The sequence below is a fragment of the Lithobates pipiens genome, unplaced genomic scaffold (assembly GCF_037356315.1).
Source record: "Lithobates pipiens isolate NorthernLeopardFrog02 unplaced genomic scaffold, aLitPip1_a1.2 Scaffold_8, whole genome shotgun sequence".
NCBI lineage: Eukaryota > Metazoa > Chordata > Amphibia > Anura > Ranidae > Lithobates > Lithobates pipiens.
Window position 1 is genome coordinate 320,080,132 of NW_027507903.1, and position 18,476 is coordinate 320,098,607.

Below are 18,476 nucleotides of genomic sequence, written 5' to 3' on the forward strand. Positions count from 1 at the left end.
TGATGTGTCAGTGTGATGTGTCAGTGTGATGTGTCAGTGTATGTGTTTTCAGGGTATGTGTCAGTGTAGGTGTCAGTGTAGGTGTCAGTGTAGGTGTCAGTGTAGGTGTCAGTGTAGGTGTCAGCGTGATGGTCAGTGTAGGTGTCAGCGTGATGGTCAGTGTAGGTGTCAGCGTGATGGTCAGTGTAGGTGTCAGCGTGATGGTCAGTGTAATTGGCAGTGTAGGTGTCAGGTGGGTTAGTGTAGGTGCCAGGTAGGTCGGGGTAATTATCAGGTAGGTCAGTGTAGGGGTCAGCATGATGTGAGTGGTGCAGGAAGTAGGAGTCAGGTGGATTAGTTTGTGTCAAGGGGTCAGTGTAGGGGTCAGATAGGTCATGTGTAGCAAGGGCAGGGTAAGGTGGAGTCATGTGCGCAGCCGGGGGGGGAGGGGGCGGCAAAATTAGGTTTCGCCTAGGGTGTCAACGATCCTTGCACCAGCCCTGAACAGGGGAGACAGGTTCAAACAGCCTTTTACACAATGTAGAGGATTAACCCCTTAGGTTTCACAGTGAGTATAACAAGCATGCTTTACTGCATATACAGAATGCTTTTACTGTTGTGGGTTTAGTAACACTTTAACTGGCTCCTGACCAAACTGACCCTAGTATGTGGGATGTTAGATTGTAAGCTCCTTGAGGACAGAACTGACGTAAAGGTATATTGTCAGCACAATAATTACAAGACTGACATTCTAATTTACAACAAAATTGATACCCCACCCATAGCAAGATAGCTCCCCAAATCAAACAAACTGCTTCCCTAAAAGCTGCATCTCAATCTAGATACCTACAGCAGGTTATTTTTCATGAGCAGCTGGTGGGTGGGAGTAACAGGGAGAGCGCGGATTGCGGAATAACAATTTATAATTACATATTCGTGTCTACAGCCATTTCCTCGTGACATCCATCAAACCTCTGCATTGTCTGGTCTCTAAGGAAACATGATGAATACTTTTCTCATTCCTGTAAAGAATAGGCTTGTAACATTTCATAGCTACAGCAAGAGTAGCTGTAGCATGCTTTAATGCTCCTAATGGTTGGACTTTCGCCTTTTTTAGTCATCACTATAAAGCCTTTACAGTGCCAACCTTTAGAAATAAACCCAGCCAGGCTAAATGTCTATATTTAGGTAACATTGTCCGTCTGTTCTCCCTGCTGCTTGGTCAGTAAATGAAATTTCTGTGGACCTCTTGCTTTCTCGTATTTGGACAGCAGAGGGCGAGCTTATACAGGCGAACGGGGAGAGCAGCGCTAGATAGCGAGTGCCGCAGGAAGAGTGTGCTGCAATAGGCGCCCCGCTCGGCTTTACAAGCTGTCACAAGCCGTCGTTGTAGGATCGCTGTCTGCATTCAGCACCACGGAGAGCGCTCGGCTCTGCTCCTATCAGCCTGGACAGAGACAGACAGCTTCTCATCATCGTGAGTATTGGCTTTTATCAGCTTTATCAGACACCTTCCATAGCAGACACTCCCTAGCTGTGCTCAATGATACAATGCCTGCGCATGTAATAAGAAGCCTTCTCTATAGGCATCCAGTCTACAGGCATTGCATAGCACTGTGTATGCTTTACTGTCATACATTAGTATTATAGAAAAGGGATTTTTGCATGCACATGACTATTGTGATGAGCCCCGACCCCCTCCATTTATAAAGGATGCATATGACTGAGCCTGGACATTTTGCTGCTCTCTAGGTGTGGGAAGAGAGGAATCAGGATGGTGAAGCTAGGGAGCAATCTGAGTGACAAGAACACTAAGGAGGCTTCTGCTGAAGATGGCTTTCAGACGGTTCCTTTGATCACACCCTTGGATGTAAATCATCTGCAGTTTTCTGCTCCAGAGAAGGTAATATTATTAGGAATGGATCCATTACTGACTTACAGGGCTCTTCTTTATTTGTATGTGTGTGTGTGTGTGTATGCGTGTGTCAAATCCATCAGCCTGCCTACTTCACCTTTTTCTTTAAATTAAAGACCCCTTTATGTCAGAGCTGGAGGGGGAACATGAGTAACATATGACGCTAACCTATTGCTATTTGGTGGAATATTCCAGTGAAAGGCTATTGCTTCTAGTGTCAGACTCAGGTGTGGCATATATAAGCAGCTAATATTCATACCAGTTAGTAGAGCTATCATCGTTATTACTGATGGCTTTTCACACTTGAGATTTTAGGTAATATTCTTGGCTTTCCTCTCTTGATATTTCAGGTAATACTGTTGGCTTTCCACTCTTGAGAGTTTAGGTAATACGGTTGGCTTTCCACTTAGGTAATACTGTTGGCTTTCCACTCTTGAGATTTTACATAATACTGTTGGCTTTCCACTTTTGAGATTTTAGGTAATACTGTTGGCTTTCCATTTAGGTAATACTGTTGGCTTTCCACTCTTGAGATTTTAGGTAATATGGTTGGCTTTCCACTTTTGAGATTTTAGGTAAAACTGTTGGCTTTCCACTCTTGAGAGTTTAGGTAATATAGTTGGCTTTCCACTCTTGAGATTTTAGGTAATACTGTTGGCTTCCCACTCTTGAGATTTTAGATAAAACTCTTGGCTTTCCACTCTTGAGATTTTAGGTAAAACTGTTGGCTTTCCACTCTTGAGATTTTAGGTAATACTGTTGGCTTTCCACACTTGAGATTTTAGATAAAACTGTTGGCTTTCCACTCTTGCGATTTTAGGTAAAACTGTTGGCTTTCCACTCTTGTGATTTTAGGTAATACTGTTGGCTTTCCACTCTTGTGATTTTAGGTAATACTGTTGGCTTTCCACTCTTGAGATTTGTACATAGTATTGTTGGCTTTCAACTCCTGTGATGTTCAGATATTGTGTGAAATATGGCATTGGTTGTAATGCTTAATGTCAAGGATAAGTTTTGTTTCCATACAATATATCTCTAACCTTGACAATAGTTTTGGATAATTATGATACGAGTGCCTTGTGACAGATATTGACACTGGCAAGCATTGGTAAATGGTCAAAAACAAAATCAGAACTATAAAAAAAAAATGCTCACTTGGTTACTATTGTGTTTTTGGAAATTCTCCTTCCTTGAAGATAATTCAAGTAACCAAGGCCGTGAAAATGTTGTGCTGTTCCAATTGTCTGAGTTTCCAAAATGAGTTTTTCACTGGGAAAAAAATGCAAAGAGACTCTCTTTGTAAAACCCTGTGATGATTAACCCTTCAAATTAGAAGCAGTGCAGCTTGAAGGATAGCTAAATTCAGGAACAAAACATTTGATATATTTAACCACTTCAATACTGGCCACTTTCTCCCCTTCCTGCCCATGGCAATTTTAAGGTTTCAGCGCTGTCGCTGTTTAAATGACAATTGCATGGTCATGCTACACTGTACCCAAGCAAAATTTTTATAATTATACTCCCACAAATAGAGCTTTTTTTCTGGTGGTTTTTATTTTTTGCTAAACAAATAAAAAAAGACCGACAATTTTGAAAAAAAAAGGTTTCCTTTGTTTCTGTAATAAAATTTGGTATATAAATATGTTTTCTCCGTCTCTGATGGGCACTGATGAGGCTGCACTGCTGGGCACTGATGAGGTGGCACTGATGAGCACTGATGAGGTGGCACCAATGAGGTGGCACTGATGGGCACTGATATGCAACACTGATGGGCACTGATAGGCGGCACTGATGGACACTGATAGGTGGCACTGATATGCACCATTCATAGGCACTGATGGGCATTCATAGGTGGCACAGGTGGGCACTCATAAGTGGTACAGGTGGGCACTCAGCGGCACAGATGGGCATTGAAAGGCAGCACTGATGGGCATGGATGGGCACTGATAGGTGGCACTGATGAGTGACATTGACACTGATAGATGTCACTGATTGGCATCACTGATTAGGAGGCACTGGCAGGTATTGCTGTTGGGCATCATTTGTGGGCACACATTGGCATCATGTGTGGGCACACAGGGATGCCATACCTGGTGGTTATCAGTGTTGGCCAGCCCTGGTGGTCCTGGTGGCATCCCTGGTGGTCCATGGTGGGCATCTGCGGGGGGGGGGGGGGGGCTGCGCTCATAAACAATCAGCGCAGACCCCCCCTGTCAGAGGAGCAGCCGATTGGCTCTCCTCTATTCGTGTCTGTCAGACGCGAGTGAGAAAAAGCCAATAAATGTCTCTTACTGTTTACATTGTAATCAGCTGTGATTGGACACAGTTGATCACGTGGTAAAGAGTCTCTATCAGAGACTCTTTACCTAGATCGGAGTTGCAGTGTGTCAGACTGACACGCAGCAACAACGATCGCCACAATGCAGCTTGTTATCCTTACCATGTGACATTTGGTCAGGATAACACAACCACTTTGCCTACGTAATTTCCATATATAGCAGGCGGCAAGTGGTTAAAGCATTCTCCCTGCCTCCACTGCCACCTTTTTCACTTTTTGGGGGGATTGGGTATCTGGTTTTGACAGGTACTCACTCCCTCTTCCAGTCAGCTCAATGTGGTTATCTGAGCGGAAGTTTGGCCCTCCCTCCTTCCCCCCAACCCCTCCCACCCTGCAGCCTTCTGGGTCACATCACAGGTCACAGAAGACTGCAAAACCATTCACAAGGCTCAGAGCAGCTCGCACATGAGCAGTAGGAAACCGGATGTGAAGGCTTTACTGCCGGTTTCCCTTACTTAAGATATCAGCACCTGGATTTAAAGCTGATTGAAGAATTAGCTCAGGTGAAGACATTGGACAGGGGAGTGTCCTTATATTAAAAGTTAGCAGCTACAGTATTTGTAGCTGCTGACTTTTAATTTTTTGGGAGAGACTGGAGCTCCTCTTTAAGCTTAGCAGTCTTAGATGTGATGGTTGCTATTATTTATTATAATATATTTATAATATATCACTTTAATATATAGATGCCATATACTGTATGTATATATTTGGTATCTACAAGCTAGGTACACATATAACATACATGAGAGATTTTTAGCTGTTTTATCTGCTAAAAGTTTTGCCATTTTGGCCACCCAGTTCTGAGATTTAAGCAGCTATACCACAAAGCACATGCCTAGCAGGTCAGGGGACCTTTTTTTTGTTTACTGCAATTAGGTAGCACTTTTTTTTGTAGTCATGGTTAGGGGAAAACTATACTGAGAAAATTATGGATGTTCCATTTGCTGTCCCCCTTTGGAAAATGTTAGTTGCTTTTCCACCACTGACATTCTGAAATTCAGACCTGGAACAAGTATGCAGCAGGTAAAATCAGAAAGGAATATAAGCGCTAGATTATTGTATTTGTTCCAGGTCAGTTGATTATTAAACTGAACAAAAAAAGGGTTTTGGATCAACATAACAGACAGACAATTTGTATTTTTAAAAAGAATAGGTCAGCAGTGGCTTACGAATTTTTTTTTAGACAACTTTAAATCCTGCACAAGGTTTTTGATGCTCTGTGATTTATCAGCTAACATGTAGTCATGACTGGCCAAGCACTCCTTTTTAGATGGGCTACTTTTGCAGTGACTTAAAGTGTTTGTAAAGGTTAAAAATATTACACTATCTCTTTAAAATGAGTTCATACCTGTATTTTATTACTGACTGTAGATGTTCTGATTTACCTGGTTGATCCTGCCTGTGCTGCTCCTACTACAAGTAAATTGACCACGGTAGCATGGCAACTGATCAATGCTACCATGGTCAGTTTACATTTTTCGCCATCCCGCTAAAGATCCAGGCACGCTGTGCAAGAACACAGTGCGCCTGTATCCCCCGCAGTCAGTACAGGGACATCCCCCACACCCATCCCTGCTCTTGGATGGGGAAAGGAGGAAGTGACGTCTGCTACCAGGTCTGAGGGAGTTCCATTGCCATGGAAACACAGACACTGGGTGACAACATCACTTGATTAATCATGTGACTTGCAGGCATGAGGTTGCATAGTTCAGTAAGGGCAATTTTTAAAAGAAAACAAAGATCACAGCATTCAATCCTGATTTGACTTACTGAAATTTGGTGTTAGTACTAGCAAAGGCTTACAATCACTTTAAGGCTATGTGGACTGTATTTGTGTGTGTTTATATTTTTTTGCATTTGTACATACCTGCTGTGGGGCGCTTAAATCTCTGTCAGTTTTTTTTTGGTCCCCTGTATGTAGTAAGCAGGGGCAGACTGTCCATTTGGGCACTCAGGCATTGCCCGAGGGCCTGAGCCAGTAGGGGGCCCCGCCCCATGAGAGACTCCTGGTACCTCTCATAGGCATGCACATTACCTTTATTGCCTCCCTTTCCCATTCACCACCCCTCACCCCCTTTCTCTCTTACCCCCTCTCTCTTTTAGCACCTCTCTCCCTCACCCCTCTCTCACTCCCTCTCTTTTCTATTCACCTTCCACTCACCCCCTCTATCGCTCTCTCACCCCTTTTCTCTCTCACCCCCCCCCCATGCCCTCTCTCTCGCTCGCTCTTTTATCACCTCTCTCCCTCACTCCTCTCTTGCTCACCCCCTCTCTTTCCCATTCACCCCCTCTATCTCTCTCTCACCCCCTTTTTATTTCACCCCCCCTCTCTCACCCCCTCTCTCTCCCATACACCCCTCTCTCTCACTCCCTCCTCCTCCATCTCTATCCTACTTTCTTAGTTCCCCATCTCTCTCTTTGGGCATTTGCTCATTCTTTAAAAGAGAAGTAAAGTTTTTTTTCCCATAAAATCATACTTATTGAGGTGGATGCAGCATTGATCCAATGCTGCCTCTGTCCCCCGCCGGCTCTAAAACTGAGAACTAAGCGATCAAAGACCTCTGATCGCTCAGTTCTCCCCCTCCGCTCTGAGCAGAGGGCCGCTGTCTGCTCTGACCACCCCCCCCCCCCCCCCACTCACTGGAGCTCTAGGCTGTGAAGGGGGCAGGAGCAGCTGGCTCAGGCCCTCAGCAGAGCTTTCCTCAGCCTGGACTGGCTCTGTGATGTCAGCTGACAGCGGGCTTCTGCTAAAAAAAACAGGTTACAGGAGTGCAGAATGAATTGCACTCTTGTGATCCACTGGAGAATATGTCCAAAAGAACTTTGGCTGTACTTCTAACATAAGGGCCCAACAGCTTCTGCAGTTTGCTGATGGGCCCTTCTGTGCAGCTGAGCTGCAATATGTGGAGGATGGCTGCCACAAACACATATAATGTGGCCAGCATAATATGTAGGTGAGGCTTTGTGTGGGTGTGGCTTGGGTGTGAATGGGGACACAGGGGACCCCATGATCTCCTTTTGCCTGGGGGTCCCATGAGTTGTTAGTCTACCCCTGGTAGTAAGGGTCTAATTTTTGTTTGGTCTAGACTCTAGAAGGATATGACAAAGAGGAATACTTGCCTTATCCCTTGCTATCCTGGCAGCCAGTCTCAAAATATGGGTGGGCCTTGAATGTCCTTATTTACCATGCAGAGTTCAGCTTTAAAGCGGTTGTATAGTGTTTTTTTTACTTTTACCTACAGATAAGCCTATAATAAGGCTTACTTGTAGGTAAAAAAAAAATCTCCTAAACTTGTATGGTTTAGGAGATATTGCCCTTGCAATGAGCCACTGACTGCAGCGGCGCATGTGCACAGGGGATTTTCGGCTGAAAGCCCCGCAGATGTCAGGCCCTACCGGAAAGAAATCTCCCCCGCGCATGCGCGGGAGTGATAATATCGTGGTTCTGGCCACTCACAGAGCCGAAGCTGTGATACCTGGAAGACACGCCAAGATATCGGGGCCTAGTTCTAAGGTAAGTATTTCATAATGAGCTAGTATGAGGTGCATACTAGCTCATTATGCTTTATCCCTTGCAGGTCTAAAAAAAAAAAGAAAATGCCAGCGGGTTTACTCCCGCTTTAAGGCCTCATTCACACCATATGTGCACAAATACTGATAAAAAAAAACACTCAGATTTGACACGTAGAATATTTTGGGCCTGTTCACAGCATGTGCAGAGACGTTAAAGTGATTGTAAGGGTAATTTTTAAAAAAAACCATAACATACTTATCTCCACTGTGCAGCTCGCTTTGGACCCAAACCTGCTCTTCTGGTGTCCCTCGGCAGCTCTCGTGGCTCCTCCCCTCATCAGCTAACCCCCTGGGAGAAGCGCTCTCTCGGGAGATTACCTTGCGGGCGCGCTCTCAAGTGCAGCATTCGGCATCCATAGAGGATGAATGCAGGACTCGGCACCACCCCAGCGCCCACATTATCGCATTTGATTGACAGCAGCGGAAGCGAATGGCTGCGCTGCTATCAATCTATCCAATCAAGAGTCGCGAGCCAGTGGAGAGACAGTGCTTCCCCACTGACTGAATGAAGGGGTTCAGGGAAGTAAAACGGGGAGCTGGGGGGCCAGTGACTGCCAGGTGTTTTTTCACCTTGATGCATAGGATACAGTAAGGTGAAAAAACACGAACCTTTACAACCCCTTCAATGTTTTTTTTTTTTAACATAGGTGTCTCTAAAGACACAAAGAAGACAATCATCTTATGCATCGTACTCATCATACCCACAACCGGACATTCCGCCAAACAAAATCAATGGGATTTTTTCTGACGGATGTTGGCTCAAACTTGTCTTGCATGCACACGGACACAAAATGTTGTTGGAAATTCCGAACGTCAAGAACGCAGTGACATACAACACGTACGACAAGCCAAGAATATAGAATTTCAATAGCCAGTGCGGCTCTTCTGCTTGATTCCGAGTATGCGTAGAACTTTGTGCGTCGAAATTGTGTACACAGGATCGGAATTTCCAACAACAGATTTTGTTGTCGTAAAATTTGAGATCCAGATCTCAAATTTTGTGCTTCAGAAATTCCGATGGAAAATGTCCAATGGAGCCTACACACGGTCATAATTTCCGACAAAAAGCTCTCATCGAACATTTTCCGTCGGAAAATCCGACCACGTGTACTCGGCAATAGAGTATATATACAAGCTCTTAGGACAACAATCAACAGCGACATCCTAAATTATAGTCACAAAGGACACTTAAGGAGGAAACCCTCATGCATGGTAATGTAGGACGTTCATGGCTTTGTAGTTGTCTGTGAGGTAACACAATTACATTAACTGTTTTTATAAAAACTACTTTATTACAAATAGATAAAACAAGTCAAAATGACTGCACAAAATATCATTCGAGACTTTCTAAAACAATATAATGTTGCACAGCTTATCACATGTTTATATTCATTATTCAAGATAATCTGTTCCGACACGTTTCATAGAGTATATCTTCTTCCTCAGGGAACTTCTGTAAGTATCTAGAAGATCATTATTTCATCAGAATATTATGACATAATTCTACTTCAAACAACATTACTTATCCTATTACAAAACAGTGATGCTCACCAACTATACATGGACACAAGATTTGCTTTGCACATTGGAGCTTATTAAAAGATGTTCATTTTTTATTTCTATGTATGAATAGCAATATATAAATGCATAAGTAGAAAAAAACAAACAAAAAAAAATATCAAACATTTGCGCTATTTCAAAATGAAGCATGGACAAGGTTTTTGGCTGTTGTGAACACAACAATTACTATTAAAACCCCTCTATTAATGGAAATGTGAAGGCTGTCATTACTGATATGTATATAAATATTACTGGAGACATCCATTGTACAATGTCACTGGATCGAGCCTGCTCAAGTGACTCCATAGCAAGAAGCTTGCTATTGTGAGCACTCGGTAGGGGGAGGGACCAGGACCGCTGATGGGGGACCCAAAAAGAAGAGGAAGGGGGCTGCTATGTGGAGAATCATTACTCAGAGCAGGTAAGTATAACATGTTTGTTATTTTTAAAGGGAAAATATAAGGGGATTTGGTCGCACCATATGGCCATACAGTGCTGCCATATGGTGCGCCCAAATTCCCATATTTTGCTTACAGTGGTGTGAAAAAGTGTTTGCCCCCTTCCTCATTTCCTGTTCCTTTGCATGTTTGTCACACTTAAGTGTTTCAGAACATCAAACCAATTTTAACAATAGTCAAGGACAACACAAGTAAACACAAAATGCAATTTGTAAATGAAGGTGTTTATTATTAAAGGTGAAAAAAAATCCAAACCATCATGGCCCTGTGTGAAAAAGTGATTGCCCCCCTTGTTAAAACATACTATAACTGTGGTTGTCCACACCTGAGTTCAATTTCTCTAGCCACACCCAGGCCTGATTATTGCCACACCTGTTCACAATCAAGGCATCACTTACATAGGAGCTGCTTGACACAGTAAGGTCCACCAGAAGATCCTTAAAAGCTACACATCATGACGAGACCCAAAAAAAATTCAGGAACAATTGAGAAAGAAAGTAATTGAGATCTATCAGTCTGGAAAGGGTTATAAAGCCATTTCCAAAGCTTTGGGAATCCAGCGAACCACAGTGAGAGCCATTATCCACAAATGGCGAAGACATGGAACAGTGGTGAACCTTCCCAGGAGTGGCCGGCCGCCCAAAATTACCCAAAGAGCGCAGCGACGACTCATCCAAGAGGTCACAAAAGACCCCACAACAACGTCCAAGGAACTCCAGGCCTCACTTGCCTCAGTTAAGGTCAGCGTTCATGCCTCCACCATCAGGAAAAGACTAGGCAAAAATGGCCTGCATGGCAGAGTTCCAAGGAGAAAACCACTGCTGAGCAAAAAGAACATCAAAGCTCGTCTCAATTTCTCCACAACACATCTTGATGATCCCCAAGACTTTTGGGACAACATTCTGTGGACCGATGAGACAAAAGTGGAACTCTTTGGAAGGTGTGTGTCCAAGTATATCTGGCGTAGAAGGAACACTGCAATTCATAAAAAGAACATTATACCAACAGTAAAATATGGTGGTGGTAGTGTGATGGTCTGGGGCTGTTTTGCTGCTTCAGGACCTGGAAGACTTGCCGTGATAAAAGGAACTATGAATTCTGCTGTCTACCAAGAGATCCTGAAGGAGAATGTCCGACCATCTGTTCGTGTACTCAAGCTGAAACGAACTTGGGTTCTGCAGCAGGACAATGATCCTAAACACCCAAAGCCCACCACCGAATGGCTGAAGAAAAACAAAATGAAGACTTTGGAGTGGCCTAGCCAAAGTCCTGACCTGAATCCTATTGAGATGTTGTGGTATGACCTTAAAAAGGCCGTTCATGCTTGAAAACCCTCTAATGTAACTGAATTAGGACAATTCTGCAAAGATGAGTGGGCCAAAATTCCTCCAGGACGCTGTAAAAGCCTCATTGCACGTTATCGCAAACGCTTGGTTGCAGTTGTTGCTGCTAAGGGTGGCCCAACCAGTTATTAGGTTTAGGGGGCAATCACTTTTTCACACAGGGCCATGATGGTTTGGATTTTTTTTCACCTTTAATAATAAACACCTTCATTTACAAATTGCATTTTGTGTTTACTTGTGTTGTCCTTGACTATTGTTTAAATTGGTTTGATGTTCCGAAACACTTAAGTGTGACAAACATGCAAAGGAACAGGAAATGAGGAAGGGGGCAAACACTTTTTCACACCACTGTATTTGCTTATTATGTTCAGGTGCTTTAAATAGCCTTGCAGGATTTAAATGCCATTTTTATATGTGTGAGAAATAATCTTTTGTTCTGTTTGTATGGTCATAGCTTATAGCAGCACCATCTTTAATGTGATGCATAGCTAGAGTGTGCCCCCAAGTCTTTGTTTGTCTGTTATATGGGTCATGACCAGACCCCTTTCGATTGAGCACCCCATCATCCCCCACCATTACTTCTAATTAGTGTCCACCTGAGTTATAGGAGGAGTCATTTTAGTTCTTCCAAGAGGAGTGTATTTCTCCCATGGTTGAGAAGTGGGATCTTTCATTCTTATAAATAGTGTAGGACCCACTGAAAATGGGGTACTTTGACGCATTAGTGGGCTAAAGCACTGTATGGCCATATGGTGTGACCAAATCCCCATATTTGCTTATTTGCTTTTTATGTTCAGGTGCTTTAAGTAGCCTTGTAGGATTTAAATGACATTTTTGTATGTGTGCACTATAATCTTTTGTTCAGCAACAATTATAGTCTCACCACTGTGTGATGGCCGTAAAGAATGATGTGGTCCAAGGCACCAAAAGTAATTTACCTCCATCCCAAATTTTAGACACAGAGAAAGGAAAGTCATCAGTGGGACTTTAAATGAGGTCAATCACTATATAAAGTAGAAAAAATGTAAACTGCGCTAGGATAAATAGTGTAAAATTGACGAAACTAACAAAAATAGGCAGCAGCAATAAAAGTGATATGGCACCCAACAGTAATAAAGAATATACAAAGCCGCGCCAACCCTCCCCTACATATATAATATAAATTCAAATTAAAAAATAAAGACTAGTACAATTAAGCAATAGACTTCAAAAAATGTGGAGATGACCAAAAAAGCCAAAAATGGCATAAAATAAAAATAAAAAGTCCAATTTAAGAAAAGTTCACAGGTGAATCCAAATAACGGACATAAGTGTTCTTAAATGACAGCACCACAGTGGTTCAACACTTTCCAAGGCGCGTGAGATACCCGTCACCATATGTTGAATGCGCTTACCAGAAAATATATGGAATGAAGCATATATAAATGATAAATGGATGACGTCCAGGTTAACCTTCCTCAGCTGGGTCAGCACTCCATCTCATAGCGGTGTTTCCAAGATAATAATCTGTTCAGTGGTCTCGATATGAAGCACATTATAGACCCAGTCTGTCCAAACCGTATTGTCACCAGCTGACTTGGCACCGTCCACAGCCAGCTAAGAAGTTGAATCCAACACAACTTCAGTGCAGTACAGAGGATTTTTGCAGTCTTTTGAAGTTTAAGAAGTTCCTTCTGCAAGAGTGAAGGAGTGCTGACCCAGCTGAGGAAGGTTAACCTGGACGTCATCCATTTATCATTTATATATGCTTCATTCCATATATTTTTTGGTCATCTCCACTATATAAAGTAAACATGTAAGATATAGAACAGTGTTGCTTTTATGGGTTTCAACAAAAAAAAAAAAAACATATGGAATCATGTATAACATATTAAATACCACAAAAATGCATTTACATAATCGCATACATGCAGGGTATGCTGAAAACTGCATATAAATATTGACACCATGGTAATAAGCATAACAAAGTAAAAACAACTCCTACACAATGTGGGCCACTGGAAGGGCTGAATGATGTTGCAAAGTCTAGAGTAAAACAAAATAAGAGACATAAAATAATCTGTATGGACATCATGCATTTATGTAAGCCCGACGCGTTTCGTTGGGGTATACCAGGTTTACTTTATATAGTGATTGACCTCATTTAAAGTCCTGCTGACCACTTTCCTTTCTCACTGTGTGATGGCCAGACACTTTCTGTCTCTTTCTGCCCCCCTGCAACCAGCAAGCTGCCTCTAGACTAGGGTTGCCACCTGTCCAGGATTCACCCGGACAGTTCGGGTTTGGAATCATGTGTCCGGGTTTCAGACTGTCTGCAACCCGGACACATTATTTCTCTTTCACACTCCCCAAAGCCAGAACTAACACACCCCCCCCCTCCCAAACACATACAGACGGGAGAGGAGAGAGGGCTCAATCTGCACCTCTTCCCCCCAACCCTACCCCTCTTTGTCTGCCCACACTCCAATCCCTGGCACTGTGCCTCAGAAAAGGGAAATTTGGGCCAGAAATTTGAAGTCCACCAGCCTCAGATCCAACTGGATGAGAGGTGCTGACTGTCAAGAGGTGAGTGAGCTCACCATCCATCCATCTGTGACTTTCCCCCATTCACTCTCTTGCCTCTGAGTAAGTACACTAAGGCAAATCAGGGTTCTCATAGCACCCCTTATATCAGAGTTCCCCTTTACACCAGAGGCCACAGTCTTTCCCCTTACATCAGAGTCCTCTCTGTACATCAGAGTTCTCAGTGTTCCCCCTTAGATCAGGGTTTCCAGAGCATCCCTTATGTCAGAGTCCCCAGACATCTCCCTTACATCAGAGTCTGGAGAGTGCCCCCTTACAGTGAAATGAAACTCTGCAAGTTCAGATGTAAAGGGGGAACTCTGTGGACTCTGATATAAAGGGGAACTCTTGTTATTAACTGCATATGATTAGAAATGTTATTTAGTAGCAAAATATATGTATAGTTTATACTATAAAAAAAAATTGCTGTGCGCCGCTAAAGTGTTCAGGTTTGACTTGAAGAAAAGGTGGCAACCCTACTCTAGACAGAGGGCTGCCACTAGGTATGCTCTAGCTGGAGGGGGGTTGGGTGGCTTGACATGGTTGGTAAAGGGGATTGGCTGTCTGTTATTATCTGTTTAGGGAAGGAAGAGGGAGGTGGTGCAACTTTCTTGTAGCTGTGGAAGGTGGTGTGGGTGTTGTTGACCACACCTCTTAAAGAGGAAGTTAACCCTGAACAAAATAAAAATAAAAATAAACCCTGCAGGGCAAAGGCATAATGAGCTAGTATGCATAGCATACTAGCTCATTATGAATAACTTATCTGAGATCGAAGCCCCCGAAGAGGTCCTCGTTCTTCATCTCCGCCACTGCCATGTATCCCGGAGTGACTTCCGGGTCTCGCATGCGACAAAGTGACGTCACTCCGGTGCATGCGCCGCCATTGTCGGCAGGTTTGCCTTCACTTGCAGGCTGCCCGGTGAGCCCGTGCATGCGAGACGTAGACATAGGGTTGCCACCTTTTCTTCAAGTCAAACCCGAACGCTTTAGGGGTGTACGGCAATTGTTTTTTATAGTATAAACTATACAAATATTTTGCTATTAAATAACATTTCTAATCATATGAAGTTAATAACATGAGTCCCCCTTTACATCAGAGTCCACAGAGTTCCCCTTTTACATCTGAACTTGCAGAGTTCCCTTATACTGTATGGGGGGGGACTCTGCAGACTCTGATGTAAAGGGGGACTCTGGGAACTCTAACATAAGGGATGCTCTGGGAACCCTGATTTAAGGGGAGAACTCTGATGTACGGAGAGGACTCTGATGTAAGGGGAAACACGGTGGCCTCTGGTGTAAAGGGGAACTCTGATGTAAGGGGTGCTCTGAGAACCCTGATTTGCCTGAGTGTACTTACTCAGATGCAGGAGAGAGAAGGGGGGATCCTTCAGTCACCGACAGGGATGGATGGTGAGCTTACTCACCCCTTGGCACCTCTCATCCAGATGTATCTGAGGCTGCTGGACTTCAAATTTCCAGCTCCAACTTTACTTTTCTGAGGCACAGTGCTGGGGATTGGAGTGTGGGCAGACACAGAGGGGTAGGGGTGAGGAAAGAGTTACAGATCGAGCTCTCTCTCCTCTCCTGTCTGTGTGTGTTGGGGGGGGGGGGATTATTAGTGCTGGCTTTGGGCAGTGTGAAAGAGCCAAGACAACTGCAGCCAGCAACCCTGCTGGGAAGCCATAGTCCAGGCTAAATAAAGTGTCCGGGTTTCAGGCAGTCTGAAACCCGGACACATGTTTCCAAACCCGAACTGTCCGGGTGAATCCTGGACAGGTGGCAACCTTACATAGACAGCGGTGCCCTTTTTTTGTAAAATATCTCATTAACCGTGTAGGTTAAGGAGATATTTCTTGCACCTACAGGTAATCCTTAAAGCGGAGCTTCACCCTAAAGTGGAACTTCCGCTCATTGGAACCCTCCCCCACTCCGGCGCCACAATTGGCACCAGGGGGGTGCAGATACCTGTATAGTACAGGTATTTGCACCCACTTCCAGCATAGATATGCGCAGAATCTGTGGATATTTACGCCACTTCCTGCGGGTCCCCAGCTGTCTACTGGGAAACACACGGATCCCAGAGACAGCGGGGACCATCCTTATTGTGCAGCGCGACTCGCGCATGCGTAGTAGGGAACCAGGAAGTGAAGCCGCAAGGCTCCACTTCCTGATTCCCATACCCAAGATGGCGGTGGCAGCACCCGAGAGCCGATTGAGAGATCGGCTTCGGGTGCCGACATCGCAGGTGGCACCCGAAGTGGTAAGTGTCCTTATTTTAAAAGTCAGCAGCTGCAGTATTTGTAGCTGCTGACTTTAAAAAAAACAAAAAACGTGGAACTCCCGCTTTAATCTAGGATTACTTGTAGGTCAAATTGGTCTGTAAGGGTTTACAACCACTTTAAAATAAGTGCACAGTTTGATCATACCCACATTTAACACATTACCTATACGGTCTATGTTTTCTTTGGAGGGCCATTTAACAATATCTATAGATTTATACAATAACCACATGAACCTTCTGATCATTACACAGTTAAAGTGGTTGTAAACCCTTACAAACCACTTTGACCTACAGGTAAGCCTAGATTAAGGCTTACCTGTAGGTCCAAGAAATATCTCCTAAACCTATATGGTTTAGGAGATATTTGCCCGAAAACAAGCACCGCTGTCTACGGCGCATGCACTGAGCGCGGCATTCTCAGCGACGGAGCTGCCGCGCGTGTCGGCTCCCGTGCATGCGCGGGAGTGACGTCATCGCAGCTTCGCCGAATGACAGCGGCGGAGCTGCGAGACCCCACCAAGAAGATGGATGCGGCGGACTACAGGGGACAGCGGCGACTTTGCTGGCTCCTGTGTCAGGTAAGTGACACATAATGGGCTACTATGCGATGCATAGTAGTCCATTATGCTTTGCCTTTGCAGGGAATGAAAGAGGAAGTAAACTCATCAGGGTTTACTTCCTCTTTAAAGGTGGATTGTGGATTTTTGAATGCAGGCTTTCATGCTGTCACCTACTGTAACTGAGCTCCCTTCTCTTATTTACATTTTTCCAGCATGTTGGCAGGCAGTTCAAGAATAGCAACATGGAGCCTGCATTCAGGCTATAGAGCAGGGGTAGCCTCTTTTGCTGGCACTCAAAATACCCATACAGTGATGTGCCAAATGAGCAGGGGGTTCAGTGTTGGACCAGATGAGCAGGGGGGTTCAGTTTTGGGTCAGAAAAGCAGGGGGGTAGAGCAGTGGGGCAGATGTGAAAGGAGGTGTATTGGTGGGGCAGATGAGCAGGGGGTTACAGTGGTGGGGCAGGAGAGCATGGGGGTACAGAAGTTAGACAGATGTATAGGAGGTACATTGGTGGGGCAGATGAGAAAACGGGTTACAGTGGTGCGACAGATGAGCAGATGGGTTCAGTGTTAGGACAGATGAGAAGGTAATTCCATAGTGAGACAGAAGAGCATGGGGCTACGCCGGTTGAGCAGATGTACGGGGAGGTACAGTGGTGGGCCAGATGAGAAAAGGGGTACATTGATGGGGCAGATGAGCAGGGGGGTTACAGTTGTGGGACAGAAATGCAAAGGGGTACAGTGGTGGGGCAGATGTGCAGGAGGCACAGTGATGGGAGGGATGAGAAGGGGGTTCAGCGATGGGACAGAAAAGCAGGAGGGTAGATTAGTGGGGCAGATGGGCAGGGGGAACAGAGGTGAGACAGATGAGAAAGGGGGTTACAGTGGTGGAGCAGATAAGTTCAGTGTTAGGACAGATGAGAAGATGGTTCAGTGGTGGAGAAGATGTGCATGGAGGTACGGTAGTGGAGCAGATGAGAAAAGTGGAACATTGGTGGGGCAGATGAGCAGGGGGTTACAGTGGTGGGAAAGAAGATCAGGGTGGTACAGTGGTGGGGGAGATGTGCAGGGGGTTACAGTGGTGGGACAGATGAGCAGGGGGGTACAGAGGTGGGGCAGATGTGCAGGGAAGTACAGTGGTGGGGCAAATGTGTAGGGGGTTACAGTGGTGAGGCAGATGTACAGGGGGTTACAGGGGTGTGGCAGATGTGCAGGGGGTTACAGTGGTGGGGCAGATGTGCAGGGGGTTACAGTGGTGGGACAGAAGAGCAGGGTGGTACAGTGGTGGGGCAGATGTACAGGGGGTTACAGTGTTGTGGCAGATGTGCAGGGGGTTACAGTGGTGTGGCAGATGTGCAGGGGGTTACAGTGGTGTGGCAGATGTGCAGGGGGTTACAGTGGTGGGGCAGATGAGCAGGGGGTTACAGTGGTGGGACAGAAGAGCAGGGTGGTACAGTGGTGGGGCAGATGTACAGGGGGTTACAGTGTTGTGGCAGATGTGCAGGGGGTTACAGTGGTGTGGCAGATGTGCAGGGGGTTACAGTGGTGTGGCAGATGTGCAGGGGGTTACAGTGGTGGGGCAGATGAGCAGGGGGTTACAGTGGTGGGACAGAAGAGCAGGGTGGTACAGTGGTGGGGCAGATGTACAGGGGGTTACAGTGTTGTGGCAGATGTGCAGGGGGTTACAGTGGTGTGGCAGATGTGCAGGGGGTTACAGTGGTGTGGCAGATGTGCAGGGGGTTACAGTGGTGTGGCAGATGTACAGGGGGTTACAGTGGTGTGGCAGATGTGCAGGGGGTTACAGTGGTGTGGCAGATGTGCAGGGGGTTACAGTGGTGTGGCAGATGTGCAGGGGGTTACAGTGGTGGGGCAGATGTGCAGGGGGTTACAGTGGTGGGACAGAAG

General features: G+C 45.1%; 1 protein-coding gene across 1 annotated transcript in view; it reads left to right on the forward strand.

Moving 5' to 3' along the window:
• The first annotated feature begins 1,227 nt into the window (after nt 1-1,227).
• Nucleotides 1,228-18,476, forward strand: part of NSG2 (neuronal vesicle trafficking associated 2) — a 117,580-nt gene continuing 100,331 nt past the window's right edge. The window contains exons 1-2 of the mRNA XM_077472860.1: nt 1,228-1,456; nt 1,732-1,882. Coding sequence (XP_077328986.1) covers nt 1,754-1,882 — 129 coding nt within the window. The 5' untranslated portion in view covers nt 1,228-1,456; nt 1,732-1,753. The remainder of the gene's footprint in view (nt 1,457-1,731; nt 1,883-18,476) is intronic.